The sequence below is a fragment of the Ixodes scapularis genome, unplaced genomic scaffold, assembly GCF_016920785.2.
Source record: "Ixodes scapularis isolate PalLabHiFi unplaced genomic scaffold, ASM1692078v2 PGA_scaffold26__3_contigs__length_393636, whole genome shotgun sequence".
NCBI classification, from domain to species: Eukaryota; Metazoa; Arthropoda; class Arachnida; order Ixodida; family Ixodidae; genus Ixodes; species Ixodes scapularis.
The window spans coordinates 57,022-82,103 of record NW_024609853.1 but is presented as its reverse complement, the minus strand read 5'-3'; the positions used below and the strand labels follow the sequence as shown (position 1 = coordinate 82,103).

The 25,082-nt window shown below is 46.2% G+C and overlaps 3 protein-coding genes and 1 non-coding gene across 4 annotated transcripts in view; 2 read left to right on the top strand and 2 right to left on the bottom strand.

Moving 5' to 3' along the window:
* The window catches only part of LOC8026021 (lysosomal alpha-glucosidase-like), a 78,011-nt gene extending 61,568 nt beyond the window's left edge, over nucleotides 1–16,443 (top strand). The window contains exons 17-24 of the mRNA XM_042291174.1: nucleotides 449–597; nucleotides 2,914–2,998; nucleotides 3,440–3,496; nucleotides 6,041–6,171; nucleotides 9,062–9,147; nucleotides 11,724–11,773; nucleotides 12,984–13,133; nucleotides 16,342–16,443. Of these exons, the coding sequence (XP_042147108.1) occupies nucleotides 449–597; nucleotides 2,914–2,998; nucleotides 3,440–3,496; nucleotides 6,041–6,171; nucleotides 9,062–9,147; nucleotides 11,724–11,773; nucleotides 12,984–13,133; nucleotides 16,342–16,443 (810 nt within the window). The remainder of the gene's footprint in view (nucleotides 1–448; nucleotides 598–2,913; nucleotides 2,999–3,439; nucleotides 3,497–6,040; nucleotides 6,172–9,061; nucleotides 9,148–11,723; nucleotides 11,774–12,983; nucleotides 13,134–16,341) is intronic.
* A 67-nt stretch (nucleotides 16,444–16,510) lies between these two features.
* Trnac-gca lies at nucleotides 16,511–16,582 on the bottom strand. Its single transcript has one exon. It is a non-coding gene; the product is annotated as a tRNA-Cys (tRNA).
* A 3,718-nt stretch (nucleotides 16,583–20,300) lies between these two features.
* LOC121836312 lies at nucleotides 20,301–21,950 on the top strand. Its single transcript, XM_042291173.1, has one exon. It carries the CDS (start codon nucleotides 20,301–20,303, stop codon nucleotides 21,948–21,950), a length of 1,650 nt encoding a protein of 549 aa, XP_042147107.1.
* A 1,618-nt stretch (nucleotides 21,951–23,568) lies between these two features.
* Nucleotides 23,569–25,054, bottom strand: LOC121836309 (the record flags this gene model as incomplete). The annotated part of the gene is made up of 1 exon (XM_042291170.1): nucleotides 23,569–25,054. A coding segment is annotated over one exon (1,446 nt), but the record flags the coding sequence as incomplete, so codon positions are not given.
* Between the last annotated feature and the right edge of the window lie 28 nt (nucleotides 25,055–25,082).

The window sequence follows — 25,082 nt, the reverse complement described above, 5'->3', positions numbered from 1 at the left end:
CGATCAAGCAACCCGCCAAGCAACGGAAAAGGCGCACCGGTGCTCGTCGCTTTTGCGCGTTTGCCATCAATGACTAAGCCATGGTGTAACAAGTTGCTCCCAAGTGCATGGAAGGGGTAACTTTTCCAATCTTTTGAAATGAACTCCGCGGACAAGCAAGTTACACCCTAAACAAAATAACAACTGTAACTTTTTTTTTCTTTTTAGTGTGGAAGGAAAAACGCATTTAGACGACAAGCGCTATGACGACGTTCTTTTTAGCGCTCCTTGATTATAGCTCCCTCGGAGTGAAACGGAAAAATCGGGAGTGACGTTTCGATCGAACGGGTCCTCTTCGGGAGATGGCTGTAGACTAAATCGAAACTCGATCTTATTTTAACACTTTTAATTGACTTCCAAACCAATATCTCATACCTCGAGCAGTTATCCAGCCTTCCATTTCATGTAGGATCAAGATCCCGCGGCGTTCAGCACTGGGGCTGTCAAGGTCATCAGGGCAGCTCTCCATGTCCGTTACTCCCTGCTGCCTTACCTGTACACGCTCTTCTACGAGGCTCACAGGAATGGCACTCCTGTGGTCAGACCACTTTTCTTCGAGTTCGTACCGTATGGTTTGCGAGCTGCTGCGCGTTCACCCTGGGGTGCTTTGACTGACGTCAATTCGGTCTGTCACCTTTTCCTGGGCCGGCTTGCAAGAACAGAGTCTCAGCTGAGACTGGGTGAAAGAAAGCACCGCAAAGGCTGGGGCGCCCGAGAGTCTAGAGACGCGGCTTGAGTCTCGCTAAGCTCGTGCGTTGGCTTTGGCAGTGCTTCCCCCCCCCCCTCCCCCCCCCCCCCCCCCCCCCGGTCTCAGCTGAGACGCTGTTTCTAGCAAGCCGGCCCTGGTCACCGTGCCCTGGTGTAGACACCTTTCCTTGAAGTTATTTTTATCGTCGTCAAATTTGCCGTGGTCAAAAGGATAATAGACCTTGGCTGATAATTATTCTCATTTCAGAAATAATACTAGATAAGAGACGGGCATTATTGCGTGTGCGCAGCTTTATGAGGACTGTTCCCAGGTGGATGATTCCGTCTGGTAGAACTTTGTATTTCACAGGCACTTACCGGTACACGTGTCCTTGTCGTTGGAATGACAAGATATGACTCTTTGCAACTTGCGACGATGAGGATCGGGTCTTGGGGAATTTCAGCTTGTATTTTGTTTTTATATATAACCTGCCATGGGGAAAGATAAAAACGTATTTTTAATTGTCGTGCAATTCTACAATACAAACCAGTCCGACAGGGCGCAGCAAGCGTCGATAATTAGCAACAGACGAAGTTAATAACAAATGGTTGCATTTGACAATTCAGTTCTATGAATATATATAAAAATGTATGCTGAAGGAGATATTTTCTTCGACTGCCTGTACTCGCTTTTTGTTACGACATCTTATTAGACGAAAAGTGGGTTTCATTTTTGAACCACAAACATATGTCCGTCTTAACGAGTAATTGATCGCTTTAGAACTCTGGCAACGATACCCGGTAAAGATGACGCACTTCTTGATGCAGATGAGCATCCTCTGGTACACCCTAAAACAGTCCGTGAGTTCCTTTTTTTGTATTACATGGACACAGTCGATCACGGCGAGAAACAGAAGGATCCCAGTGAATGACTAAAGGCTGGACTCTATGGGCGAATATGATGCAAAAAAGCGACGAATTTTGTCCGGCGGTTTTTGCTCTGCGCGTGGCATCAGCACAGTGACTGACACGTCGCGTGCAAAGCGAGCGTGCCGTCGGGCGAAGTTCGTCAGTTATTCGTCGCATAATTCGCTTCATACGGTTCAGTCTTAAGCGTGTACTACTATTAGAGCTGAACAAAAAAGTTATATGCAGTGATACATTGAGCAAGTGAAACGTCATGCTCATTGTACCTGAGCACATCCCTTTTTTTTTTTTCAATCCAATCATGATTTGAGGTTTGTCATTCACTGGGAATCCAGCTGTTGGCCGTGACTGGTTGTCTCTTGCTCTGCAGGAAAATCAACCCTCAGGCACCTTCTTTTGGAGCGCAGTATCAACTACGACTTATTTCAGATTTCAGAACCCATTTTTTGTTCAAACAATAAGTGATCGGAACTCTTTACCTTCGAAATTGTAAACACTACAAACAAATATCTTTTCTTTTTTTTTTTCCAAAACTTTTGTCTACTTTTTTAATCCTTTCTGTGTTCTTATAGTTTTTTTTTTATTTTTATTTTTTTTTATTTAGTGTGTGTCTTTTTTTTTTTAGTATGCACATATTTCTACGTAGTCATTGTACTGTTGCCATTTGCCCAATACGTTTTACTGTAATGCAATTTTTTTTCTACCTGCTACAACGCTACTGGCGTGGCAGGTATCTGAAAATAAATAAATAAAATATTCGCGGCGCTAGCGTGATGTAGAATACTGCCAATGCATCGACTCTCAGCGACGCATCGAATTTAGATGAAGGTAGCTTGAGCTACCTTCATATCGCTACCGCCGATGATAGGCTTAATGACAGCAACCGACCCCTCTCGGTACAAACGATAACCGTTTGCAATAGCGCAGTAATAGTCACTGATAACTTAAGGAATGCCGGGCATGTGCTCAATTCTTGCATCGTTATTCTTTCTTCGGCATTTTTATGATCTAATGTCGAAACCTCATTGGCTCCGAAGGGATTATAAGATCTTCGGTGCTCGCCACACTCTACGTTCCTTACGTTGTCGGCGACCATTACGTTGCCAGATATCGTTATCAGAGTACCAGAGTGATCAATTTGCCGAAACCCGTAATAAATGAACAGGCACTAAAGGTAGAATGGCGAATTTCACATTTGAGCTCATGGGGGGAGTCGGCACTGTCTTCCTGTGCAGTATACGGTGGCCCGTATAATTCCAGATTTGCCGAGGAGCCTCACACGTACGGCATAGACAAGCAGTTCATGTGGGGAAGCTCCCTCCTGGTCTCTCCGATCCTGGAAGAAGTAAGAACTTCAGACGTGGCATCCCGTTTGCGTGACGCTTTGCATTGCGTAATGCCACAGCGCAGACTTTATTTTTTGGTCTAAACGGATGTTCCGCCTCATCATTCGCTGAGCTGATTTCGTAGATCGCAGAGATTGGCTATTTAAGTGCTTTGCGGGAAAGTAGACGCGCAGGCATTTCTTAGAGTGCACATAAAGCAAAAGTGCGCACAAAGAGAATAATTTTTTTTTCTTGTAGAAAAGATTAAACCTCTTTGTTTGTATTTTTACAAAAAGACGTAATCTTTCCCGTTCCTTTACGGCAGGTTTTTAGCTCTGCATAACGAAATAAAATTCCAATCACATCGCTGTTTATATTATGGGTGATCTAGAAAGATTATATCGAACCGACAGGGTTCGCGCACATACTTGTTTACCAACATTATTTACTCTCTTTTCCAGAATCAGACATACATGTCCTTCTATGTGCCTCGAGGACTATGGTACAACTACTACACCGTAAGGAAATTGTTTCTTGGCGAAGGTAACGACACTTAGTTCGTATACGCCCAACACCTCCCTTCTAGGTAACAAGCCTATAGTACTGAGTTTACTGCATCACTTATCTGAGGCTTGGACGGGAGTACTCCGTGAGCGTTCGGATGGAACTCGGGTTTTCACTGATTGGACACAAATCCCAGCCGAGCAATGACGTAGCATTCGTGTTCAATCGTGCCTCCGCGCTGACCTCCGGACATAAAGAATCCAACGTCCTTGTTATGTATTTATTTATTTATTTACTGAGACGAGAGCGTTATAAGGAGCTCGTGTCGCGGAAAAGCCGGCGTCGGAGGAACGGGAAAATACCGATTGGTCGATAGGGTCATGACGTCACAGTCACATGACCTCGCGCGGGAATTTCGAACGACCCATAACGCTCACGTGAAATGTGACGTCACGCGTGGAATGAAAGTGATTAATGACATGACATGTATTGCGAACTCAAGGTCGCCGCACGCATCAAATGATTTCACTTTATAAAATAATCGATTTGCCTTAAAGAAAAAATCTGAAGAATTTGAGGTGGGATTCGAACAAGAGCCAGACATGCGACTGACTAAACCACGCAGAAACTCTTACACGTCTTGGGAATGAGCGGGAGCTTATATGTTTAGCGTAAAGGTGAAGCTTAAGCGTCATCCTGTAATTTTTATTTTACCCTAAGTGCCAAAAGCACCACAACGGGGAGTTTTAGAGCGCAGCTCTTAGGGGCCCGTTTCCGGCTTGAGCGGCGTCGGCGTCGCCGTCGCCGTCGGCGTAACCGCGCGGTGCATTATGGGAAATGTCCCATAATGCACCGCGCGAGCCCCCCACCGGGGTCACGTGACCTCGTGGGGGGCACGTGACCCCCCGAAGTCACGTGACTCCCCTGAGGTCACGTGACCTCGAGGGGGGTCACGTGACCCCCGAGGTCACGTGACCCCCGCCGATGTCGCGTGACCCCCGATGACGTCATCGTCACTGATGACGTCACCGGCATCCACATCGTCATCGTCATCATCACTGATGACGTCATCATCACTGATGACGTCATTAGTGACGTCACTGATGACGTCACCGGCATCCACATCGTCATCGTCATCATCACTGATGACGTCACCGGCATCCGCATCGTCATCGTCATCATCACTGATGACGTTACCGACATCCGCATCGTCATCGTCATCATCAGTGATGCCGTCATCAGTGACGTCACTGATGTCGTCACCGGCATCCGCATCGTCATCGTCATCATCACTGATGACGTCATCAGTGACGTCACTGATGACGTCACCGACATTCGCATCGTCATCGTCATCATCACTGGTGAAGTCATCAGTGACGTCACTAATGACGTCATCGGTATCCGCATCGTCATCGTCACTGATGACGTCATCAGTGACGTCAGTGATGACATCTTCGGCATTGGGGGGTCACGTGACCCCCAAGGTCACGTGACCCCAATGGCTAGTTGAACCCCCCCCCAGTACCCTTCCCTCCTCCTCCTCAAGAGCTGCGCTCTAATTCGGCGTTACATGGAGTTGTAAGCGGCTTTCACTTTTTATTTTTTTTATTTTAAGGTATAAACATGCGAAAAATACAAATATTTACAACAATGGGAACTAAATATATATGTGTTAAATAGTGAAAGCACATAAACAATAACTAAGCAAAAGTAAACACGTAATTACTAAGTATGGTAGAAAAAAGAGTGGAATCGACAATTGATGCAAGTGATGTAGGTAGGTGATTCCAGACACTCTAGAGATGAATGATGCGTAAAATGTGTTATAACGACAAAATGGGATGCCAACCTTGTAATGATGATCAAGAGTTGCTGAAACAAATGAGGGAGGATCTATTAGCTGATATCTGATCGCAAGGTTATGGTGGAAGGATTTGTGAACGAGACATTCTGCGGCGACGTGCGAGGCAGGGGACAGGTAGGCTGTCTGTCATTGATGTTAGACTAGCGGTGCGGTTATATCGTTAGCTAATATGAAACGTGCGTACTTGTTCTGGACGGATTCAAATGAGCCAATAAGGTAAGTAGTATCGGGTCTCCAGATGGAGGCTGCATATTCAAGTTTCGACCGCACCAATGTATTTTAAACAAAGAAAAATATAGCTTTAACGATGAAGGAGCTAAAAATAAGCATAGCCTCCTATAAACTGACAAAGCCTGGCAGATCGCCATGAGAAGCGGCCGCCGAAATGGAAAATGTGGAGCGGCAGACAACGGATGAGAGGAGAGCTACGCGACTGGCGCCCCGCTGCGGCGAGACGCCGACACGCGAGGACCCGAAAGTGTGTGTTCGGGTCCTCGCCGCTGCAAAAGCTGTGCGCCGACGTCCAGGTTCCCCGAGAAATGGCTGTTTGATGCTCTGTGCTACCAGATCCTCGCGCTCCAAATCTGCAAACGGGCATTCTATGGCTCCGCCGCCGAACTGCCAGGCTTCGTGAGTATAGAGGAAGCTATGAAAAGAGTTACGTTTGGGAAATTCATTTTGATAACTCCCTCAGAATGCGCCTTTCCCGAGCACTGGCGAATACATGATCCTGGATGACGTCACGCTGAGCACAAAGACGCCTCTCTATGTTCGTGCTGGCTCAGTGATTCCGACTCAGAAACCGGACATGAGCACCCGAGACAGGTGAGCGATATGTCTCAAATCCGAACGAAGCTGAGTGGCTCAATTACCCCCAGAACACAGGGGCAGCCAAAAGGAGCTTCGTCATTCGATGGGATCCTTTGATTGTTGGCTGCGACTGGCTACCTCAGTGTTTCAAATGAATTTGAACTTAAAGGCCCGTTCACACTCTTGCGACCTCTTAAACCTGGGTTCCTTAAAACTTCTTAAACCAGAGAACACACTGGCGCCATCTATTGGGAAGCAGTGTAAACTCGGCGGTCCGGCATATTTTTTTTTATTTCTCGCGCATTATCCTTTCTTTCTTGGCTCGAAAAACTTTTGTCAATGTTATAAACGAGCCTTTCTATGGGTATTACGCACATTTGACCTCGGAAATCCCGAAAAACCTTCGCTCTCGTGAAATGCAGTTCCAGGGTCACCGCATAGATGGCGCCACAATGTCAGTGTGTTCCCTCATGCTAAAAACATTTAAGAAGTTTTAAGAGATCTCGTCTCTCTCAGTCGTACTCGGTCGCAAGAGTGTGAACGGGCCTTAAATGTTTTTTGTTTTTTTTGGGGAGTGTGCTACTCTTGCTGCTCCAGGATCTAGCGAATGCATCCGAGTGACCATGCACCCGAATGATTGTGCCAGGTTTGACTACCTACCGTGATTTTTTATTTTATTTCAAATCGTCGGTGATCAGTGGGATGGAGAAAAGGATTGGCATCACTGCCAGTATATAAACCTGCGGGTAGGGATGACAAGATACCCAGTTTGGGGGCTACTTTGAAGGCCACGCGCCCCGTCAGAGAAACGGAAGCACCGTTGACAATGTTAATATTTTTTTACATGCGCGGGCGTGTGTGTGTAACACAAAAAAAAAACATAATTCCGCAATTTTGTTTTCGCAGAATTTTGTGTTTTGCCGTGCAACAAGGGTGACGAAAACGAGACCTCATTGCTGATAAAAGTATAAGTTAAGAAGATTTCTGCGGATATAACACATTAAACTGGATTTTTCTTTCTTTATATTTTTTACAATACGTTTTAAAAGAGATTTCAGACAAAAAAAAACAAAAAAAAACAAGGCTTTTAGGGCTAAATCGCACACGCCGAAAACGAAGAATCGCACCGAATTCGTCATATTAAAAAATAGTTTCACGCCGGTTTTTTTTTTTTTTTTTATGAAAACGAGCCATGTGTGCGTTTTTATTGTAAAGGAATCACAAGTAAGCCTTTAACGAAACCATATTTGCTATTTGCGCTCAGTAAATACCCCCGTTCCTAAAAAATGATAGGAAACGGTTTTCGCTTGTTCCGATTGCCGTGCGATTTCCGGATTGTCTTTTCCCCATGGGCTTCACACCCTTTATAGACGCTTTTCAGCAGCTGTTCATGGGCGCCGCCATAAGTGACCTTCAGTTTTTGTTTCCTTTTATTTTGATCACTTCCCCCCATCATTGCCCCAGCAGGACAGGTAATTGCCATTTCAGATCCGACTGTGTCCTTCTCCTAAGCAATGGCCTTTCTGGAGGCTCCTCAAAGCGCGCTTCAGTGGCTTGGTATCTCGGTAAGACAAGAGAAGGTCAGTAATGGCGGCTGCAATATAGCTCGTGTGCAAAGCGTCTATAATTATGATTTACTCACCACGCATCGCATGCACATGGAGGCACCATATATTCCCAACTCTGGCCAAAAGCGTTAAAAAAAATTAAAGGATTTAGATGGGACACGTATTCTTTTCTGTATTTTTCGTGAAAAAAAAAAAACAACCTTTTTTAACAATATTTACGCCACTAGACGCAATTTACGTGGAGGTAGCTGTGCTCAAGGCCCCGCCCATAACGAAAGGTGCTTAGCTATAAGCACTGTTTCTCGGCTCTCATTGGCTGGAGAGATGATTGACGTGTGAAATGTTCGCTGTAAAATTGTTTCTCCGTGTCATAATAGTATTTTTATCGCCAATACTCTTTTTTTCTGTTTGAGAAACAAATAGTCTAGATACGTTTCCAAAAAGATATTCTGAGATTGCCTTTTTCGTTTTAGTTTTAAAGGGTAACAAACATGACTGCAGGCGTTTGTGGCTTGCCTCGTTGAGCACGCCACAAAATACCGTAGAAATGGATGGGCTTAACGAGGGTATACCTCGTTGAGTCCGTCTATTTTATGTGTGCGAGTCGTTGTGCGTTCACCGAGGTATGGTGCCTACATAGCGTTTCCGACCGGTATGTTCACCGCGTCCAAAAAAGTTGTCCCTCAATTTCCACCTGATGACGTCGCAGAAGTGTCACGCTGTCGTCGGTCGCGATCCTGGCGGCGTTTAAGCAACGGTGCTGGATGCGGCAGACGCCTGTTCTGCTGCAGGTCGCTCTCCAGTGTGGCAGCCCACGGAAGCTCCTGCAGCCGGAAGTTGGGACGCCGCGACGACAGCGACACTCGCGTTCGCTCATGCTTCTCGCCAGCATTTCTACGACGAAACCGCCAGGATCTCAACATCCGACAGCAGAACACTTGGGGAATCCCATTCCAGTGTCCTGTTTTTTTTTTTTTTCTCACCATAATCCCCGATAAACGGCGAGTTTTTGTCCAACACCGAAAATAGACACCGAATATATAAAAAAAATATAAACTCTGAAAAACCACTTCCGAATTCGAAGAAAAATGAACTCCAAAAACACGGAGCACTCTCTAGTCTAGATGCACACTACAGTTGCGAATAGGATACAAATGACAGATATCAAATTTTATCTGGCTGATGAATTAGGTTATTGTTCTGTGTGGCCCACGCGACACTCTGTCGACACTTCGCAACTCATACCAGTCATTGAAGCATGTTTCTTGCCATGGTTTATTGCATGTCACGCTCGCTTACCTCGACTTTTCTTGGCTCGGACCCCGTCCCGGTGTCAGTCTGAAGAAGCCCTTTACGCTGCTCGTATATCCAGAGGAAGGCAGCGCAACGGGACAGCTTTTCTGGGACGACGGTGTCTCCAAACGTGAGTCCAACCGACTCGCGTAACTTCGGAAAAACGCGACTTAAACTCCGGTACATTTTCTCGATTTTAGGGCTACGAGGGTTTTTTAACGATGGAAGTGCCCCTGAATTACGAGCTGTCAGTTCTTTTTCTCGATGCCTCGTGTAGTTTCGTAGGTGTCCTATCACGAAGTTTTGTTTCGGAGGTCTACGGCAAAACCGAAACTACCGGCTTGAGCATGATGGCAACCCTTGCGATCTGCTGCATTGCCCTCGTGTGGCGCAATGTTTGTATTGCGCAACCTTGGTACTGCCGTACCGCAAAAACATATGACTGGCCTATAGGACATTTTTAATATCGGTGGAAGACTGGATCGCGGTTTCCCATTAGCTTTGCAAAATAACGCGCGTTAAAAGGACACTGAAGTGAAATAAAATCAACAACAATATTGTTTTAAGTGCTTGGATAGGACACCCATGTCATCAATTATTCTAACCCCCCCCCCCCCCCCCCCCCCCCGCTTCCGAAAAGAAAAAGAAAAAGAAAAGGATCGCAGTTATTACGTCAAGACGCACATTTTCAGTAAAGCCTGTTTCACATGCAACGACTGTGCGAAAAAGAATCGGTGCGACAGCCGACGCAGCGAGTGCGATTGCAATGTTTGGTTTCACATGCTCCGACAACTAGGGGTGTCGCGAACCGGTCGAGGTTCGAGTTCGACCAGGTTTGACGTTCGACGAACCTTGTATTGAGGTTCGACTCGTGTGCGCATGCGCGACAGGCTGGCCTGTTGGCTTCGGATTGGGTGGTGATGGCTAAGGAATGAATTAAGGGCAGCGCTGATTGGTTATTTTAGTTAATACAGTACACAAAATGAATTCATTAACTTCTTCAGTGATTAGAATTGGTGTATTTTAATTGCAACTGTTTATAAAAAAAAAACAAAAAAAAACCTTTGCATAAATTTTTTTTTTTCCAAACCTAGACATGCTTGTATCAAGGTCTGGTCACACTGTCCACAAAGTCGAACCGGTCGAATCTGGGGAAACTTTCGAAGGTTCGTAAAACCTATTCGACCCAGTCGAACCCCGAAAGTTCGACCTAAAAATCCGGTCGACAAAAGTTCGCGACACCCCTACTAACAACCACGCGATTTCTGTCGGCGCGGCCGGCTCTTCGGGCAGGGACGCGACGCCTTTGACTTTGCCTAAAATACAACAAAAATGTCTTAATAAACACAAATATTTTACGAATACAATAAGTAACCAGAAATTTCTAATAATTAAGCCTTAAACCAAACGCTTTTAGGTGTCTAAATTTATTTTCGAATACGCATCTATCGCGGATAAAAAAGCTGGTTAGTGAACGGCTGGTTGACAAGAGAGCGATCGCACCGACTCTGCGACAAAAAACGAACTTGGTGGAAACCATCGCAGAGACGCTGCGACAGTGCGACTGAGATTTTAATTGCACATTTACTGGAAATCGTACCGATTTCGGACGAGAATCGCAGCATGGGAAACAGCCTTTTAAGACCTAAAAAGCAATTCTGAAATATGCTCCTTTTATGGACAACATTTAACTAAACAAATATTAAAAAAGAATAAAGTGTTACATGAACGTTAACCTATAAAAAAGATTAGCGGTATATTTAGGTCGCGAGGTTCATTTTTAATGAAGTAGAACCGATTTCAAAGCTTTTTTTTTTTTTTCTCGAGACGTCGATTTGGAGAATATATAAGCGTACTTTGATATGGCTCAAGTCAGTGCCGCAAATGTAAATCTGTTTTGTGGTGTAAAACTCCTTAAATATGCTTATGGGTATTCCAGTGCAACTTTAAGGATGACGTTATTGCAGTTAATTTCAAAATTCCTCCACTTTATCTCGTTGACGAACCGCCGCGGGTTCTGCGAGATCTGCCAGAGCTTTTCTGCACGGCACTAGGATTTTACTCCTCACGTGATCGATGTCGGCGAACAGCAGCGCGGCGGCACGTGTAAAACAAACGCGCAACTCTGGCTTTCATAGCGAGCCTTCAGAGGAACTCTACCACAGACAGTCTAGCGCCGCGAAAAAGCCGCGCGACTTGGAAAGTCCCACGACGTTTTTCAGAGTGCTGATTATGGCGCCTCAGTGTATCCCTAGGTTTCGAAACGAACGTTTGTCCCGTAAATAGAATATGCCAAAACTCACGGGAAACGTCAAAATAATATTTTATGCCCTGGGAGAGAGAGAGAGAGGGACTTACATTTGTACAATCCCTAGTGAACTAAGGCGTCACACTTTCACGCAATCTCCATGCCCACGATCGTCGCTGAGCGGCACTAAGCTTTTAGTACAAGGCAGATTTTCCAAAAGTTATAACGCTTCTACAGACACTGACATGTTGCACAATGTTTGTGATGGGAGTGAGCTAACAGTTTCTAGTGAACTGTTGTTTTACTCCCATGTTCGCTCAGTACGTGGTTAATAATTGTCGAGAAAACTCCTACTAAATTTGCACAATAAACAAATGTTCTAAACTTTTTTTTTGTAATATGATTTTATGGTACTTTAAAGTGACAACTGTTTATATTCAATTTCTTTTGTATTTCAGGGACAGTTGAACGAAACCGCTACGACTACTTTGTGTTCCACGTCAAACGCGTGAGTCCTTTAGCCAGCACCTAATTCCCGTCGCCCGTCAGGCTCATATGTATAATGTAATACTGCATTACGTGTGTTACCGGAACCGGATATGCGCCCATGCCGTATTTATTCTTATTAGTTTACTGACGCCGTCTAATGTTAGTGAGAGTCTTAACAAGATGCTTTGCTTCGGCACTCTAGTCAGTTTTGTTGAAATAACCGTCTGGATCATTGAAAAGGATTTGGCTGGTTTTCGCCGATTTTCAGTGACTGGCACCATTCAGCTCGGCGTATTTCGAGAGCTCCGTCCATCGGCCCGGCCGCCATGTTTTCGTTTAAAATTTCAGAAAATCCCTTATAACTTTTGGATTATAACGGTTAGTTTTGAAACTTTAGCATTTGGACCTCTAGCGCTACATTTGGGTGGAGAATGAGCGTTCGGTAATGCGTAATTTATTTTTGCAACAAAAAAAAAATATTTTAGTTTTAATTCGTAATAAAATTGGCAGAGACCTTTACCTTCAAGGTCCTAGAATGCATGAAATTCTTTACAAGGAATTGGTGTGTCATGTGACGTATGTTTTCCCGACAAACTTAGTGGGAGAACAATGGTTGTACAGGTCATGCGACCTCGATTTCCTCCGCTAAATTAAGCGGGGAAACTGGATCTGTGCCTAGGTCACAAGACGTGATTTTTCCCGATAAATTTTGCGGGTAACTGAATTGGTGTATAAATCACGTGACGTCAATTTCCCGCTAAATTTAGTGGGAAACCTGAATTTATGTTTTGGCCACGAGACGTGACTTTTCCCGATAAATTTAGCGGGGAAACTGAGTTGACGTATTGGACACGTGCAGTCAATTTCCCCGAGGTCTATAGGTCACGTGACGTCACATTCCCCGGTAAATTTAGCGGGAACTGGTCGGATGGACAAAAGTATGAGATTGGGAGAATCGTTCAAAAGCGTTTCATGCTTTAAAACTGGGAAATCAGAAGTGCATCTTTACCCAACATGGCTTCGGTCTCTGACAACTTAAGAAACTCAGGGCGCGGCGAGCATCTCATTATCGCTCCAAGGCCGATGAGATTGCTGCATTCGCCGATGGGAAGAGCGAAGAACCAATCACAAAGCAGGAAGCGGGAATTAACATAATAGGCCATAAGCAGTCGCCGTGACCATAGTGGGTACGTACATTTGCCAACGTTTGCCCGAATTGGTTTTTGCAGTGCCGATTGACGATATCGAAGACTTACACGAACGTCGAGCCTCTGCTCGTTACCCTAGAAAAGATAGTGGTGATGTCCGCCTTTGTGCCCACGCGCCTCTACGTCGACGGCAAGAATCGCAAGGAAGCCATCGGCAAGATGAGTGATGAGGTTGGTGAAGATCATCCAGTGGTTCGCCTTCCGCGTTAGCATGGATGCATTAAGGACAACGGAACTTTTGTCCAACCCCAAGGTTCGACTGGTTCGGCGAACTTTCGATTTTTAGAAGGAAATTCGACCATGGATGGATGGATGGATGATATTGGCTACGCCCTTTGTAACGGGCGGTAGCTTGCGCCACCTAGCCTGAGAAAATCCTTTCCTCCCCCACTTAAATACCCAATTTTTTTTTCCCCTCTACATTCCTGCAATTATCACCGGGCCGGGGAAATGAGCCACAGCCTGACCTTTGGGGGACCAAGCAAATACAAAATAAAAGAAAAAAAAAAACGCACCCCCGCCTTCTCCCCCCGGCAGGGAGTCGGCAATTTTCCTCTGGTCAACCTCGTTAGGGTTCTTCCCAAGACCCAGACCCCAGACCCACTGGGAGGCAGTGTAGAGACTTTGGGCCGGAGCTACGCGGGGAGGGAGTCCCAATTTTCCTCTGTCCTCTCCGTCTCCCGTTGCGGTAGTTGTTTTTACCAATTTCAGTTTTCCCTAGTCTCCTTCCACCAATGCTCTAACCTCCTTTTCGTTACCTCAACCCTTTTTTAATCCACCCTTCTATCTTCTCCACCGAAACCCAGGGATCCCTTTACGCCTGTGCATGAGGCTTAAACATGTCCTCCCTCAGGGAGGACATGTTTGGGCCTCATGCACCTCAAAACCAGGTTTAAACAGTGTTGGCCGACTTCTACGCAAATGTTTTCAATAATTTGTGGGTAAAAAAAAGAAGTATACAGGAGTTAGTTTTAATATATTTCAATTGCATTTTACACACATGGAAGGGAATACGCAAACTATTAACGTCTTGGTTAAGTAACCAGAGACTGAGGAATACGAAAGTTGACACCATGAGAAGGAGAACGTTAAAAACGTTCAGTACACACCAGCTCAATTGCGCCTTTACGTTCCCTTCCTTATGCACCCGCTCAAAAAAAAAAAAAGTATCTAGACATTTTTTTTTAAATTTTGAATTTGTACAATTGACCTTACGTTTTATTATTATTTTTTTTTTGTACCGTAGATTAGATTCGCCAGCACAGGTGCACGTTCTATCTATCTAACTTTACCTCACGTAAATATAGACAAAAAAAAAAAAAGAACTCTAGAAACTTTTTTTATTACTTTTACTGATTCGCTCTTCATCGACCGATCAAGTTGCCTCACCTTTCATCGATCGCACATCACTCGTAACCAACCACAGCAACTCAAAATACTTGCAATAATTTTCGTTTGACAAAAGTTTAAGTTTACTTCCCTCTTCCCGTCATACGCAAAAATAAATTGTTCCACTAAAAGAAAGAAAAACACGCAATAGGGTTTTTTTTTTCTTTTTTTGCTCTATACAAAATTGTAGTCGCAAAAAAAAATATCAATAAGTTTTTCACTCTTTGTTGAATTTGGGGTATATGCTGACCGTTCAATGCTATAAATTCAATAGGCGTTATTTAAAAGGAAATATGCAAATATTTGTAGACTTTGAGTAAGTATAAATGCTCTATAACTAGAATCATATTTTCTTTAGCAACTCTAGTTGGAAATCTATTTTCTTTACAAACTCCAGTTAGAATTTAGTTTTCTGTATAAATTCTGTAGTTAGAATTTTGTTGTCTATAAAAACTCTATAATTAGAATTGTAATTTTTTAGAAACTTTCCTGGTAGAATGTTATTTTTACAAAAACTTTGTAGTCAGTATTCTATTTTATATACAAACTCTGTAGAAAATAACGTAAGTAGTGCAGTTTTCGTTTCGACGAGCTCGTTGATGGTGAAACCATCGGTGGGCTCGGATTTCCTTTTCCTGTTAGACTACTTTTCCTCTATTGAACCGAAGGCCACCTGCCCGTGACGCGTCACGTGCCATGGAGAAATTTATTACACACTGTAGATAGAAATTTGATATAGTGAGAGCATATAACTAGTATTATAATGTACGCTAGATGTTCAACTGGCTCTAGACTCTAGCTAGTGTGCTGTGGCAAACAGAAGCGCACAACAACCAGTCGGAGATTGACTTCCGGTAATACGTTTCTATGCTAAAATGCGAGTGCAATTTCTCCTCGCGCTTAATTAAAGAACAAATATCACGAATAATTAGTACGTAATTGGTAGATTGGAGCAGTTCTCAGTCACGCAGACGAAATAATTATTCAGTTACGGTTTTTTTATTTCAAATTCATGGCATCAAACATGGTGCTAACATGGCTTCGTAGTACATACATGTATTTATGTGCACTGTCGGGCACTGTTTGCGCGAAAACGGCGTCAGCGCCTTACAGCATGGGGAATGTATACATGCCAAACGAACGAAGGACATCCGGAAAACCAAGAGAGACGGCAAGAACTACGCAGTAACACTGAATCACTAACTCCTTGTGCATGGAGACGATCAAAATAAATTGAAGGCCACGTAATGTAGTCGGGCTGGCAATAAATAAGTATTGCCTTGTTTTCTCTGCTGGTGTATATCTGCTAAGATGCATCTTCTGCGTTCAAAACATCATCCGCGCGCTCGAAATCTTAAAAAAAAAAAGAGAAGCCACAAAACATGCCTGATAAAAGCTGCCCGACGTAGGAAATAATAAAAAGACACTCCTTTCACAGCCCACACACATCATTTTTTTTTTTCGACTGTTTTTTAACCGCTCGTAAAAATGCACGACGGGTTCATTTCCATATAGTGACAGGACGTGGGCATATTCAATATAAGCACCACCGGAATGCTGGCGAACTTTAAGCACACACTACAGTCAATTCGATCGTTTTTACGTACCTGCTAGAGAACAGAGGTTTGGGCCTGAAATATGGCGGTTAAACACCGTTCAGAGGTAAGAAAGAAATGCTGTAACTTAAGCAATTACACTTTTACAATGTTAATAAAGGCACATACTATTCGGAACGATCCGAAGTACGAAAGTTTTCTATCTTATTTTTTGGCGAAGAGACAAAATGCACGCGCGTTTTCCGATGTAGCACCGCAATAGTAGATTGCTTCAATTTGCATTTCGAAACTCGCACATAAACTAGCGCCAGTCGACCCTCTAGCGTACGTTATACTAACTCTATGAGTGAGAGAACGGTGAACCGGTTTACGCACTTACGCCTTGCATGATTTCAGATCTACGACACAGTTAACCTGCGTGTTTTGCATCGCAGGCCTTCAAATTGACGGTTCAACTGGAACTACACGACCTTCGTCGAGTTCACGTCATTGAGTGGACGACAGAAAGCCAAAACGGAACCGAATGCCCGAAGTGACATCAATTCATTATTAATAAAACAAAAAACTAAAAACGTCATAACAACAAAAAATATATGGTGTGAGAGGGGGCACCCGGATTTGAACCGGGGACCTCTCGATCTGCAGTCGAATGCTCTACCACTGAGCTATACCCCCAAGCACGTGGAGCTGTACAAAACTTAGGTATATAACACTTCTTTAATATCAATGCAATTTCTGTTTTTTTAGCAAGTTCGTTTCACACGCACTGGCACCGTTCGAGTTTTCTCCCAGAATTAATTGTACTCGCCGAGTGTCGTACGGACAACTGGCCTTGAACGAACTTGCCAAATGCACCGAGTGCAGACAAGGAAGGTTAGTGCAGACAGAGTGATGCTGCCGCCATCTATGTGGCAGAAAGAGTACTGACCTCAAACCGAAACTAGCGCCTTTCTGTTCGACGTAATGGGTGGGAATGCGAGAGTGCAGTCGTGCAGTCGCTACCAACCTTTATCTATAAACGTTGCTAGCTGCGACCTGTAGTTTTTATTTGCGATGACTTCAAGCAACTCGGTTATAGTAGAGATATTTACAGACGACGTAACTTTCCGCAACTAGCTGACTACAAAGCAGCTGGTTGCGATATTTCAATTCTGATAACTGTTTACACTGGAGAAAACTGATGATGCGGTCCGCGCAGAAGCTTGATCCGTTTAAGCACGATATTATGCGTGAACCGCTGAAAGGGTACGGTTTAAAACTAGTCTGTTGGAATATTCAGCAAAACCTTTCGCGGGACTTTTAATTTCGATCGTCGTTACAGGTGGATCAGATTTTAGCCTTGGTGACGGCGTCGAGAACGAGAGCTTTTTCAAACAAAATATGACGGGGCAAGATAGCTGACATAGATATAAATATTAAACATGATATTGCCAAAGCCTCGGGTAAAGCCGTTATGTTTAGCTTTCTCGGATGCTTACTGGGCAGTCAGAGCTGTTACTGCTGGGGGAGCTTTGTCGACAAATGCTCAATTCTTCACCCGCGCACGGATGGCGATAAAGATCACTGGGGCTGCTGATGTGTTTGTTTGTTCAGAGCATTTCTTTACACACTGATATATTTCTGCGTTTGTACGGTCGGACCCAACGCACACACCTTCACACAAGCTGCAAGGCCTAACTCGCATCTCGTATCACGCACAAGCACGCCGCATTAAAACATACAAAAAAAATTACAACAGCAAAAATTTTCGGGTCGCTTCGTCTAATGCGATTGACGGCTGACTGATACAGTTTCCTACAGTCGTGATTCTAATTGTCTCTTTCAAAACTCTTTTGCGCAATCTTTTTCTTTGCTCAAAACAACAGTAGACCCCCACTCCGGCAGACAATTATTGCACTCCTGTACGTGTTTAGCAATCTCAGAGTTAACAGATTGACTAAAAACTTGCAAATAAAGCATGGGTTGTCAATTGCTTCCTTGATGAAATAGCAGGAGTTCGCATTCAAGCTCTCGTTTGATTATGTTACCCGCGGAACTCGATTTCTATCAAAAAATCTACATTTTTTTTTTTTTTTTTTTTTTTTTTTTTTTTTTACGGTATTTTTGGTTCCGCTGTACGAATCGTAGCAGACGAACCCTCGTCGTCTGCTCCCGCTCCTCGCCTGAGCGAGGCATGACGGGATTGCATTTTGGCGCACGCTCGATTTTCTCGGTGGAGCGTCCGCGCTGAAATGAACTCGGAGGGTGCAACGTGGGTGCAACCGCTCGTGGGGTGCCGACCGAGAAACGAACTCGCTCCACGCTGCGAGGCGGCACGGATAGGCACGAGTGCCGTGAAATAAACTCGCTATTCATAACATTTTGTTGTGGTTTGTCTTAATAGCCCCTTCCCCTGGCAAATAGCGAGCGCTCGGCGCGCGCTCGCCGAGCGGATTCTTGTTTATCTCGCGAGATGCGAGAATGCAGATCTGGAGCCAGTGGGGCGCTCGCCGAGCGGCTCCAACCGCTCCGTGGAAAAGTGGTGGAGCGCGTCGAGCGGCCCGGAGTTGTTCTGCGCGCAGCCTTTTTTTGGAGGAGTACGATCTGTAGTCCTCTCTCGCAACGTTTCAGTTTCGTTATCGACATTCCCGCAGGGGAGTGAAGGAGTTTCGCGGCTTTTTTGTTTGAATTGCTGGTTGGGCTTTCTTGGTGTGCTTGTTTTCATTCCCTTCGTCATGACCGACTCGCCCGAGCATACTGCGGCGATGACATCGTTGGAGTTAATTTCAGGAGGTCTAATGAAACGCAGTGACAGAGACGAAGATACCAGCGTAGCTCCAGCTCGAGTGACGACGAGGCAGCCGTTCTCGGCGAAGTGCTTGCCGAGTCGTTTGGCTGACTAGCGAAGAGGCCCAAGATACCACGTTACATCGAAGGCGTTGTGCGCGCCTATGCGGATGAAAAGCTAGGTATGTCGTTTGTTCGTTTTGTGGTCTCTGTAATGTAATTGGACTAATTAGAAGACAACACGCCAAATACTTCGCGGATGGAAGTCGCCTTCGGAGATGAAGACCGCTTTACGGCTTACCTGTTTGTTTAATAGCATCCTACGGCGGCTCGTACAAGTATTTCTAGAAGTCTGCATCGAGCTTACATAACTGTAAGGGAAAATAAATTGCGTCTTAACGTCGGGGTCACCGTTAATCAAGTAGTAAACAATAAATTTTTTGTCAAAGCACAAAGTTCCGATCACCGCAACTATTCAAAAACGAGAGCAGACGCCCTGAAAGCGGTGGCGTTGGGAGCGTACGCTCGATTTTCTCCGCCGCGCGTGCCACTGGGATGGATCACGTGACCGATCGCTCACGGAGGCCGACCGCTCGGCGACCGCTAGCGCGGAGCGCTCGGCATTTGCCAGGGGAAGGGGCTAAAAGTAAGCATTGTCGCCTTCCTACTCGCCCGCGCAGCGCACGCGCAGCGCCCGCAAAGCTGTCAGTCGTACTGCTCAATTAATACGCTATTTCGGAGCCCTCTTTTACCGCTTGACGTTTCGAATGGAAACATCGAGGGACTTTAACTTGGAGGTATTTCTACTGCTTCAACTGTGAAGCGGCGGAAACCTGCTTTAACGGTTTCAATGATCGAAATTAAGCCGAGCGGCTTGACCCGTAATTATATTTTTCTATAATACTAATTTAGATAATGAAACTAAGTGGTCAAAGTCAGCGAAGTGAGTTGCGTCTCAAGCGCGCGAAATTTAAATATATTTCTGAGTAACAGAATTTTTCGTCAAACGAGCCGTGAAATTCGGTGCCTGGATGTTTTGGTTGAAAGCACCGGCGCTGATCTCTGTGACGATGATAACAATGACAGTGTTTAATAAAAAAAACTACCGCAATAAGTGATTCTCGAAGGCGCGAGACACGCTCACTGATGCGTTAAGAAAAAAAAAAAAAAAAGAAAAAGTAATGTAGGTATTTAGTGCAGATTGTGCAAATAACGTGGCTAAAAAAAAAAAAAAAAAAAGAATTATAAAAAATGAAAGATTAAAAAAATAACAAATAAAAAGCCGATGTTTTGAACCTGGAGTCTAGCGCGACTTCTAAATTTTCTAGACACAAATCTTACTTTCAAAATTCCATAGTTTGTGCAGATTGCGGCGTCCTAGCATATTTCTTTTTTTACATGATCCTCCCTGTCAAAGTTCAGACATGACCAATAAAATAGAGGAATGACGCCACTTGAAGGTTCGCCTCCGCTGAGGTAGCCAAAGTGAAAAAAACATCGTTTCGTTTCACGGGTTTCACGCGCCTCGGAGTCGGCAATGGCCATCACCGAGTGAAGGGCCATGTTCGGAACACGAGCCAGATTGCTTGTCTAACTTGCTTAATCAAGTATGTTCCTTGACCGCGACATGTTCCGCGTAGTGCTCATCGGATGGCTGACCCTCCAACAATTTCCTCTCGGTACGTCGTCTGCAGAGGTAGTGCTGTTGTCGTCAGCGGTCCCCGGTGCTCCCTCAACACCACACCATGCTACTGTCGTCAAGGCTTCAGTTAACGCTCCTGACGAACTCAAAGCTACCGTTCCCGCTCAATACGAGTTGGTACCTGCGATGGGTACCGTCATTAATGTTACCTTTGCCAATGGTACCTTTTATGGCCAGTACGACATCCCCGAAGGCGCTGACCTTAACGCTTCGCTAGCTGCCATAGCCAACGAAGCAGATGGCTTACAAGCTGATATAGTCCTGCTAGCACAAGATTCGCCTCTTGAAACCACTTTGAAGGAAACGTCTCCGCCAACTACGGCACCCCCGGCAACAAAGACACACCCATCTACAGTAGAACGAAAAGATTCAGCCACGACAAGTTTCGAGAAAATGACAACGCTATCTTCGGCCCCCGAGGTTGGAGGTTCAAACATGGCAGTGATTTCGGTTGAACTTGGCAAGCTAAGCATCCATCCCAAACCGGCTATCATTGAAAACGGTCGCGCAGTGGAGCTATTCTGCAGCGTTGGGTACAGTGTCTCCGCCAGCATTGTGTGGACTTTGAATGACCAGCCCATCGAGGATGTGGTTCTCAGATCCGTCATTTCGGGCAGGAAAGATTTCTTATTGAAATCCAACAGAATTCGGGTAGAGAGATTAGAAACCCTGCCGGCCGTCGAGGGAAAATACGTGTTCGAGTGCGTCGCGAGCGTGGATGGCGTCTTGCTGAAGGAAAAGGTCAAGCTCGACTCTCCCTACGCAAACTCTTGTAGCCAGGACTCGGACTGTCGATCGAGGAACGCTGTGTGCAGCCCAGCTTCGAAGTGCGTTTGCGACGATGCCCACCCAGTGAAACTCAATTCTTCCCACGTGACGTGTAGAACTGCGGCCCATCTCGGCTGGCCGTGCAACTACCACGAACAGTGCCTTCACGCGGCAAACCGGTCCCAGTGTGGCAGCCACGGAGAATGCAGTTGCGTCGAAATGTACAGACTCGACAAGTCAGCTCTGGGCGTCGCTGCGTGTGTACCGCAGAAAACGGTGAACGCTCCTTGTATTTCGCACGAAGACTGCCAAGAAATCGGTGCTTTTTGTGGGACTACTTTCACGTGCCAGTGCAAGTCCGGAACACTCGAAACTGACGGGCGTTGCGTTAACAGCCTTCCGCTTGGTACGGGAAGCGGGCACTCCGAGTCACCGAGCGTACCAGGGGACAACGCAACCAATGACGATGTTGCGAGCATTTCTCCGACTCCAGTCAATTTCACAATCGGCGTGAAAAAAGCCATTCCAGTGCGTATTCTAAAGGTTCGCGAGTTTCCTAGAAACGACGCCGTAGGCCACGAACGGCCACCATCTCGCCTTCCACGCACGAGTGCCAGTGCTAGGCTTGGTATTCAAATCAAGGTTGATGTACCAGGACACGAAAACGAGACTGTCCTTGGTAGCCAACGCATGCTGACGGCAAAAGGCTGCGGAATGTGCGGACTTCCACAACTTGTTTCTGTTCTGAGTGCTTTTATTTTGCTTGGCTGCCCTTTAGAACATTATGACCTGCACTGGCGAAGTTAACTGCCCCTGGTAAACTGCAGAAACTGAATGCGTTAATTGGACAGGAAATAAAATATTTTTAGGGTGCCTAAGAAGCATTCATACATTGGATCCCCGGCTGGCTCGGCAACCAGGATCGCACTTTTTGGAGGCGCAGTGGGGGCCAGCGGGCGTATTACTGCATAGGAAGAAAGTTCTCAATATTCCGGAAAAAGAAAGGAGACGACCCCCCCCCCCCCCCCCCCCCTCCCCGGAAGGAAGCACTACCAAGTTAAAAATTCAAATTCGATATCGTCTAGCAAATAATTATTCAAAATAAACCATTTTACAGTGCAACATCGTAATGAGAATCAAGATTTAGATACAGGAACAGTCGTATAAACATACGAGTATGCTTAATTTAATGCTGTATTCTTGTCAGTTGTGGTCGCAAGCATTACTTTGGGGGGTCTAACCCCCCCCCCCCCCCCCCTTTCTCAAACTGCCAAAACTCCCCCCCCCTCGAGGAGCCTGCTTGCTCCCCTACTCACGCAGTCGGTTTTGCACGGGGCACGGAACAAATGGGGAGCGTAGACTATCTCCAACTCTGGCTACGCCGATTTGTTCTGCAGGGCTTTTTGCAAGAATTCCGCTCTGCGTAGAAGGCGCTCTCTCCTGTCCCTCTCGTTGTGTAGTTTGCTTATTTCAGCAAAATACGCAACAGGCTTGTCTCTTTTTTTTCCTTTTTTTTGTAAATTTTTTTACTGTACATTACTGACATCGGTGAGACGGGTAGGGGGAGAACCCTTCTCAAGGAACACAGCAGACATGTTGCCAATTCAACACATGCTACATGGGCGAAGTCCGGTTTGGGGTCCTAATCTGGACACTGCAAAAAAGTCGGCGTGAAATGATTATAATGCAATTAAATGCAAAGGTGCAAGCGAGCTGGACAAGAATGACGAAAATTTTCACACGGCGTGAAATTTCGGGGCTATGATTGGCCGGCGCCAAGATCAAGTGCGGCTTTGGCCAATCACGGCCGCTGGATTTCTCGCCCACCTTTTCGCCAAGTGCCCAGATTAGGGCCCCTGGTCGATCATTCCTTGACGACGAGTCATGCTTTGGATTTCAACTAGTCGTCGGCCTTGCCACGGGAGCTCGTAGAATCGTGGTTTATTCGCCATGAGTCAAAGGCGTGCAATGTCAACCGCTGCTGACTGCACGTTACCAGACGTGGTCGGCCCTCTCCATCAAGTGTTTGTGCGTAAAAGGTTGCTCTAAGTTTTTAGCGCCGAGATTTTTTATTTTTTTTTATTGTTTGTGTCAGTATAGTTATCCTTATGTTTCGTCTGGCCGGCACTCGTTGGTAATGCAGTGGTACGTAAAAACGCAGAAGGCGTTGTGTGCTGTGAGGAAGCTTTTAAAGTTGGTGGGCCGTGGGCCGCAACTACGACGACAGTAGAACAGTGAGCCACCACGCCCGTATTCCTGTAAATGAAGCCTGCTCCGTTTTCAAAACTGACAATGCAGCTTTACCCTTTTTATCTGAATTAACAGCGCCTCCCTAATTTTTGCGTGAGCGTCCGTACCGCCGAGCTTACCCTGCTTCGTCATTGGTGGTGGTGGGGAAGTTTTCAGCGCTGGAGGAGGAGGAGGAATAAACGTCTTTATTTGTCTTCAAAAGCTAGCCCATCTGGCTAGGGGAGGCCGAAAGCCCCACCCGGGGTAAGGGTGCAGGGGGCCCGGTTGCGGACCTGCCTGTCCCTCAGTTCCCGAGCCTTCTGAACGGCCCTTCGCTGTCCTTCCAGTGTCGTATCCTTGACTCCGGCGTCCAACATCTCAGGCAACGTTCCAGGCGCGCCTACCGGACTGCAGTCCCACAACACGTGCATGACCGTAGCCTTTTCCCCACATATAACACACGCATCCGATCTGTACACGTCCGGAGCCACATACCGGCCCAACACCGGCGTGAAGATGCATTTCACTTGAAGCTGCCTTAGAAGGACGGCTTCCTCTCTGCTTAGGTTCTCGTGCGGAGGGGGATACACCCGCCGCGCTTCTCGTTTCGCTCGTAATACTTCCCCGTAGCCCACCGGAGCGAACACCGCCGCCCCACCGAAAGCCCGGCCTAATAACTCTCGGGCCATTCGGTCAGGAGCGACATTGCCGCCCATGTGCGCAGGGGTCCACACCACTTCCACCTCGTTACGAGGTTTGCACAGCTTGGCGACTAGAGGCGGAACACGACCGCGCGCGTACCCCCTCACCGCAGTCATCGAATCGCTTAGCACTGCTTTAACTCCTGGCAGGGAAACCGCTAGGCTTATGGCAATTCCTTCTGTTACACAAACATCTCCGCCCCTAACACTCAGGGCCGTCTTGATTTCCCCGGTGGCCAGATCCGTGACAACCGCCACCCCAACTCCATCACGTACAGCTGCATCAACACAGACCGCTCCTCCAGATTTCAAGAACAGTCGCTCCAGAGCTTGCGCTCTGGCCGCACGACGCCCAGCGTCCCTCGTGGGGTGCATGTGTCTCGGGATCGGGCGCACTTTCACACATCTCATGGTCTCATTGGGTAACTCAGCTAGTCCGGTGTTTCCACGACTTACGCCGACTCGGGCGAGAATTTCTCGTCCAGCCGCAGTACCGGCAAGCCTTAACTCCTGAGCTTCTCGGTGTGCCTCAATCATCTCGGTCACCGAGTTATGCACCCCAAGGGCGTCCAGGTCGGCGTTATGCGTGAAAGAGAGCACCCCCAAACCGGCTCTGCAAGCTTTCCGCACCATCGCATCCAGCTTGTTTAGCTCGGCCTTCCACCATTTGAGATATGGCCCTACATACATGATATGGCTGAGGGCAAAAGCCTGGACTAGCCTCAACACTCCCTCTTCTCTGATGCCTCGTCTCCTACTGGAGACCCTCTGTATTAATCGCATGGCTGCCAGGACCTTTGCCCTCAGCCTGTCTAGCATGGCGGAGTTGCCCGCCTTTTCTTGTAACACCAAACCCAACACCCGAAGCGTAGGCACTTTCGGTATCAACCCTCCGTCCGCGTACAGTAATACTTCTTTCCACGAGCTTCGATGTTGTTGACACATTAAGTACTCAGATTTTTCTGGTGCACACACCAGTCCCGTTCAAGTTTTCAGCGCTGACAGGCGC